Source organism: Micropterus dolomieu, linkage group LG12 (genome assembly GCF_021292245.1).
Source record: "Micropterus dolomieu isolate WLL.071019.BEF.003 ecotype Adirondacks linkage group LG12, ASM2129224v1, whole genome shotgun sequence".
Classification (NCBI taxonomy): Eukaryota; Metazoa; Chordata; class Actinopteri; order Centrarchiformes; family Centrarchidae; genus Micropterus; species Micropterus dolomieu.
In genome coordinates, this window is record NC_060161.1 from 7,571,210 (window position 1) to 7,578,776 (window position 7,567).

The 7,567-nt window shown below is 38.5% G+C and overlaps 1 protein-coding gene across 1 annotated transcript in view; it reads left to right on the forward strand.

The window, feature by feature from the left end:
• The first annotated feature begins 304 nt into the window (after positions 1–304).
• map4k2 (mitogen-activated protein kinase kinase kinase kinase 2) overlaps positions 305–7,567 on the forward strand; it is a 44,393-nt gene continuing 37,130 nt past the window's right edge. Inside the window, exon 1 of the mRNA XM_046064851.1 lies at positions 305–672. Within this exon, the coding sequence (XP_045920807.1) occupies positions 580–672 (93 nt within the window). The 5' untranslated portion in view covers positions 305–579. The remainder of the gene's footprint in view (positions 673–7,567) is intronic.

Sequence of the window (7,567 nt, forward strand, 5' to 3'; positions counted from 1 at the left end):
CAATATGATTCAGAAACCCGCCAGAATTTTGACTTAGTAAGTTAAATATGAGTCAGTTTCATGAGACTAGTAAGTTAAGTCAGAACTGTGGCTTCTTAAATCAAAATCCTGAGCAAAGTCAAAAGTCAGAGTTTTGTATGTTTTATCAGGAACAAGCATCCACTTGAAGCTGGACACAGGATCAAAACTCAGCAGTTCAACACAGAGGTGAACGACTTGTCTTGAAATTTTTTACAGTGTGGAGTGTCTTTGCTCATGCGTGATTTGACTCCAGCTCCACTCGGGACCATTTGCACACAGACGCTTGTAGTGTGTCAGCGTACGCACAGTTGTGTGTGTGTGTGTGTGTGTGTATGTGTGTGTGGGTTCGTGTGAACGTGTCTGTCCTGTCAGACAGCTGTCTTGTGTGTCTGCTAGCCGGATCGATACAGCAGCAATTAGTCAGCTCCAATTAGTTCCCATCAACCGCTCAGTCAGTGAGTTCATCTGCTGCTGCTGTCTCCTCCGACAACAGCAGCTGGCATGTGTGAGTAGAAAGCCCGCCAGGCTCACCCACAGCACCCAGAGGTGTCTCCAAACATGGACAGGATCGGTGTGTCATTCCTGGACCCTTTAGAGGACTACGAGTTAATTCACCGGATTGGGTGCGGAACCTATGGAGATGTGTTCAAGGTGAGTGCGAACATTTCACCGTGGCACAGACCGACAAAACCCTCCACCAGGACGTGTTAGTTCATGAGCAAAAATTCTCTCACTGCACACACACACACACTGTAAACAGGGCATTTCACTTCCTGTCATCAAGGTGAAACTGGGTATTTAAGAATTAAGAATCTCTTCTATAGCAAATGAAGTGCTGCATGTGAGAGATTTTTGATGATAATAAGAGTTTGACCAAGACTGAAATTCTTCTTATTGCCTCCATAAGGGTTAGAATACCTTTTCTTCTGCAGAACACACAATCAGCTAAATACCAGAGTCCATACAATGTCGAAATACTGTTCAAATTATTAGGAAAAAAAGACCTAAAAGGTAAAGTTCATGTCAGGGATCTCTAGGAAATAGAGTCAGTTTAAAGGAGATGGACCAAGTGCGTGCCTGTTTGCCATTATGTCACTACAATAAAGCCATTTAACCCTTTAAGAAACCCTGTATCCCTTGTCAACAGGCAGGTATGGTACAAATCACAGTAGTAGCCTGTTGCATCAGTTGTACCACAGGTTTATGTTGTGTTCACAAGGGCTCATCTGCTATCACTGTGTTATTTTCTATTGATCTCATCATGTATCGGACTTATAGGTACAATAAGCAGACAGGAGAGGCTTTTGTGGCTAATCCCAAAATGAAAATGCCTGACTAGTACTAGAACCATTCGTCTGCTCACTGAATAGTCGATCGACAGAAATTTAATTAACAGCTATTTCGATAATCGATGATTCATTTCAGTCACCTTTTTAAAGCAAAAATGCTCAAAATGATCTGGGTTCAGCTTCTCAAGTGTGACTGTTGGTTGGACAAAACAAGCAAACTGAAGGCATTAATGACATTTCCCCCCTATTGTTTAACATTACATAGACTATATGATTAATCAGTTAGTAGAGAAAATAAATGGGCAGATTAATCAATTATGAAAATAATTATTAGTTGCAGCTCTGCAGCTGACAAATTAAGGGACTTAATGTACTGTACTGTTAGGTTTAGATATTACACTGTGCACTGTATAGCAAAATCTCTGATGGTTGACAAATGAATATGGAATATACTGTATATATTGTATATCATCCAGCCTGTGTATTTAGTAGAAAACTGGTTAATGTCGTCTATTTTCACTTGATGATTTGAGCGTCAGGATGCAAACATCCTGTGCTGTCAACCCGCCCCGGTGCCTTGTGCATCCTGCAGAAGCAGCACAAGAATTTGTATTGTTTCTGTTTTTACACCCCAGGCCAGAAACGTGGGGGAGTCTTCATCTGCAACTTTGTCATGAAGGCACATGGCCTCTACGCTGCTTGCTACAGAGCTGCATTCTTTACAGATGAATCCTCGTTTACAGCCTTTTCTGTTTCTTTCCCACGAGGGCTCTAGTGTGGCATAGGAAGTGATGTGTTTTCTGTTCTTTTTTAGTGGTTTGTTCATAACAGGCGAGTCAAACTGCACGTTACGTTCTGGGCTGGAGACCATAGCATATGATTCACATAATTTTCATACTATCAAACCACTCTGTGAGCCCTTGTGTTCTGTATGGAAGGATCTAACTTTGTTAGGTTTTCCACTCAGGTTTTGCCTTTTATTTGTCACTTGTCAGTAAGTGAACAGAAATTTGGCTGCTCTGTTGTTTTGGCAGGTTTTAGTTTTGACCTTTCGATCCCTATCTTTAGTTGTTTATCTCTTTAATCTAAATCCCAGATAATATTTCTGTAATAGAGCTGATTAGATTACTGACTAGAACTTTTCTGTCGTTGCAGCATCTACAGTATTTACAGTAAATTTGACACATTGAACTTAGCAACAGCAGCAAGAATCATGTGCTTTTGGACATCTTGTTCTCTCAGTAAATAAAAATGTAACTGGACATCATTGAGATTTATATTTAAATAACTGATAAAAGCCTCTAATTCTGAACTTAAAGTTCAACTTCAATGATTTTTCACATCAAAGTCTGTTTGCAGGAGTTGCGGAGTACTGCCGCATATGTAAAAATGTTATAAAACTTTTAGTGTCTTGAGGGAGCTGTGGGCAGTCTGATAAATATCCTCAGGTGATGTCACTTGAGTTAAGCTGAGGCTGAAGACTACACGTTTGAAAATGAAAACAATGTGTGGAGTTTTTACCAGACCTCCGTAGTCCACTCCTCATTTGAGACCAGAGGCTCCAGCCTACATTAACCACTACTTGCATAACACACCCAAATCTCCTGAAGTCGCCAGGAGGAAGAATGTGGAATAGGTTAAACAGTATCGCTGGTTCTGTTACATCAATTTTGATCCTTAAAAAAAGTAATTTGTCTGACAGTGTTCTAGGAGTCTACACAGGAGTCTAATGCTAAATTGGTGGCGTGCTCTTGTAAAGCTACATTGATTTATTTATTTGTGGCCAATTGGGGGCAGCAAAACAGACTCAAAACACAATGTTGACAAATTGATCACTGTTTAAAAGTGCTAACCTGTTAGCAAACTCTTTCATATTTAAAATTCTAGTAAAATTAGCCTTCATTTGGAGTTGTGTTTGTGTCAACTTGATGAATGTCTGGTGCTGCTGGAAATAAAGTTGGTGAGAGCAGTGCGACTGAAACAAAACTGACTTTGGTATTCTCAACCGTCTTTGCATTACAGTAACATTTGGACATATTGCAGCCTGTGTGTCTGCTGTGAATGGGAACGGACAATAGCATATTATCACTCCCACTGCTGCTGTTGGCGGGTTTAGTAGTGCTGCAACTGCAGGAGTCAAGGGTGAAACTTCTGGACTTGTGACTGTGTGGGCTTTCATCAGACTCACTGCTCTTATTCAGTGGAAACTCAGCACAGAGCTCATGTGTGTGCCCTTTTATTAATCTGGATCCATGTCGTCCTGTGGCTCCGGCCAGCCACAGCAAGTCCAGAGGGAGTGTTTCTGTCCTCAAGTGGTCTCTGACTTCAGTGTGGTTGTGTCAGGGCAATTCAAATGGAAGCAGCATTTCCAGAAATAATATTAATGTCCACTAGAAGAGTGCACTCACTAAAGTGTGTAATGGGAAATAGTTTTTACCTAATGTGCTTTAATAATCCAATATGTCATAGTCTTATGTACTTTTGCTCATTTTATGTTATAATTTCCACTAAGTGTACCAGGGTTTGGATTGATAATGAACATCTGTGAGATTGTTTTGTCTTATGCATACTTCTTTCCTGTGAGAAAATAGTCATTGTGGCTCAAGGCTGAGAAAGGCTTTTTGTCGTAGACTCCACAATAATCTCTAATCGCCCTTGAGTGTATGAGTGCTGCCCTTCAGCTGAATTAGATGAGCAGTCCAAACACTTAGTGTATGTTCCATAATCCAAAACAGTCCAAACACTTGGTGAAAAAGAGAATTCATGGGAGGCTTGTTGGGATGAAACGGTATGAAAATTTCAAATCACGATTATTGTGACCAAAATTATCACGGTTAACAGTATTATCACGGTATTGTAAAAATGTGCCAAAAAAGATTAAAATGTACTGATACACACACTGAAACCATTTCAACAAGTTTTATATTGAAAACTACAAATACAATTGCCATTTTGTTTGATATGAAAATCATCAAGTGTGCATTATCAAGATTTTATATTATATAGGTAATACAATGACCCCGTGCACAATTAAGTCTTTAGAAGACAGTGACAGTAACTGCAATGAGCCCAAAAACTGACATAAATACAGAGGAGTCTGTAGCGTTTCTAGATCTGCTGGTTGGTTGACTAAACTGCGTAACGTGTTATCATGTGCAGTGGACAAATAGACTCTGCCGACACACAGCGTATAGCGTTTTTACAAGAGCAGCTAACACAGAGCTTCAGTTTACACGCTGTTAGCAAGTCTTCATTGACTTAAACAAAACATTCAACACCATAAATCACAGTCTGCTATTGTCAAAATCATACAACTATGGCATCAGGGGTCCAGCTCATCAATGTCTTAAAAGTTATCTCAACAATCGACAGCAGTTTGTTCAAATTAATGGTCAATAATCTGAGTTAAAATATATAATATGTGGAGTTCCACAAGGGTCCGTTTTATGCCCATTACTTTTTATTTTGTTCATTAATGACCTCTGTGAAGTGTCTAAAATATTACAGTTTTTGTTGTTTGGAAATTACAGAAAATATAAATGCAGAAATGGTAAAAATTAAGAAATGGTTTGATAAAAACAAATTATGTTTAAATTGGGAGAAAAGAAAATACATGATTTTTGGTAATTGTAAAAATAATGAAAATGTAAGAAAAGCAATTGAAGGAACTGACATTGAAAGAGTTAATGAAATAAAATTTTTAGGTGTTATTTTGGATGATAAATTGAATTGGAAAGCTCACATAGATTATATTAAGAGTAAAGTTTGTAAAAGTATTGGGGTCTTGTATAAAGTTAAAGATGTTTTAGACTATTCTTTGTTGCATATGTTGTACAATTCCCTAATACTCCCATATTTTGGATACTGCGCAGAGGTCTGGGGTAATACATACCCTAGTAACACAAAACCTCTGTTTTTGTTATAGAAAAAAAGCATTAAGGATCATCAACAAGACAGGTTACAGAGAACACACCAATAGTTTATTTGTAAATTCTGGACTTCTAAAATTCAAAGATTTGGTTGATTTGAAGATTTTGATTTTTATGTGGAAAACAAAGCAGAGGGTTCTGCCTATGGTTTTACAAAATTTATTCACTCTCGTATCAGAGGAAGAGGGCCATAGAAGGCAATATTATTTTAAAACTCTTTTCGCACGTACTACACAAAAACAGATGAGTTAAACTGTGGAACACCTTGGACTATGAACTGAAGTGCTGCAAAAGTGTGAATTTGTATAAGAAAAAAATACAGGAATGTTACAAGAAAAATGATGATAAACACGTTTCAAAAGGCAGAAAAAAAAGATTTAAAAATTAAGTGTAAAGATAGCTATTACTGAAAATGTTTGGTGATTGGGGAGAGGATTGGGGTTGATCAATTCATAAAGCAGCTGTTTTTCTGTTTCTTTTGATGTGCACAAAAAGCGTCAGGTACTACAAGATTTTTCTTCATCCTGTTCCTTTTTTTTTCATTCATGGGAAAAAAAAAAAAAGAAATATATATATATATATATATATATATATAGATATATAGATATAGATATATAGATATATAGATGTGTTTATTGTTGGTCTGAAAAAAACAAAGCCAAACAAAATGTTGTAAAACGGCATGAACGAAATAAATAAATATGAAGTCAGACAGACCAAAGCTACAAGTTAACTCACTCTGCGTTCACTATAAGGTTATTTTCGTCAATCAAGTTTCCCTCAGCACTCTCTTAAAAACTATAATACGACCGGACTTCAGAGTGACTGAAAAATCTCCGCAGCGTTGTCTTCCGCCATCACTGACCCAAACAAACCCATGTTGCATTCTGCGCATGCGCGCCTGATTCTGGGAGACGCTGGACAGTGTTTGCCATGAGATTATAATATCGTACTTAACCGTACCCGGTTACCATGGTAATTAAAATGTGTATGGTAATAATAACCGTTGGGAATTTTACCATGGTTTACCGTTAAACCGGTAATCGTTTCATCCCTAGAGGCTTGACATAAAAATGAAGTGGCAACTAACCAGGAGAACATACTGACTTAAATACAAAAGTGAGGTGAGAATAAGGGGGGGACAGCTGGAACCAGTCAGGGCGGGGCAGACAGTCACACAGGCGGTAAAACACACAAAGACAGAAAGTGAAGTTTACAAAGACACAAAAGGAAAGATATGTATAACATAAAACAGGAAAAAATGAAAACTCATATCAAAACCATGTCACCCACCCATTTATACATGTTCTGTTTTTCGTTCAAAAAATACAACATGTTATTCAGTTTAGAGGTGGTGTTGGGTGTATTTTTGAACCGTAGACACAGCCAAAGTTTCTGCTAGCTGTTTCCCCCTGCTTCTAGACTTAATGCTAAGCTAGGCTAACCAGCTCCTGACTGAATGAAATGATAATCAACACAATGAGAAGAAGTAACAGTTCTGACGTTACGTCAGAGACACCTATGTACTGTGTTTCTGAGATATCCACTGAAGTTGGCATTCTAACCAGCTAGCCCCAGCCAGTCTTATGTTGTAATACCACTTTGTACCTCAAGAAGCGATAGTCCAATAGTACAGGTGCTGGTCATATAATTAGAATATCATCAAAAAGTTGATTTATTTCAGTAATTCCCTCTAAAAATGTGAAACTTGTATACTGTATACATTCATTCCACACAGACTGATATATTTCAAGTGTTCATTCCTTTTAATTTTGATGATTATCTGACAACTAATGAAAACCCCAAAATCAGTATCTCAGAAAATTAGAATATTGTGAAAAGGTTCAATATTGAAGACACCTGGTGCCACACTCTAATCAGCTAATTAACTCAAAACACCTGCAAAGGCCTTTAAATGGTCTCTCAGTCTAGTTCTGTAGGCTGCACAATCATGGGGAAGACTGCTGACTTGACAGCTGTCCAGAAGACGACTGTTGACACCTTAACCAAGGAGGGCAAGACACAAAAGGTCATTGCTAAAGAGGCTGGCTGTTCACAGAGCTCTGTGTCCAAGCACATTAATAGAGAGGCGAAGGGAAGGAAAAGATGTGGTAGAAAAAAGTGTACAAGCAATAGGGATAACTGCACCCTGGAGAGGATTGTGAAACAAAACCCATTCAAAAATGTGGGGGAGATTCACCAAAGAGTGGACTGCAGCTGGAGTCAGTGCTTCAAGAACCACCACGCACAGACGTATGCAAGACATGGGTTTCAGCTGTCGCATTCCTCGTGTCAAGCCACTCTTGAACAAGACACAGCGTCAGAAGC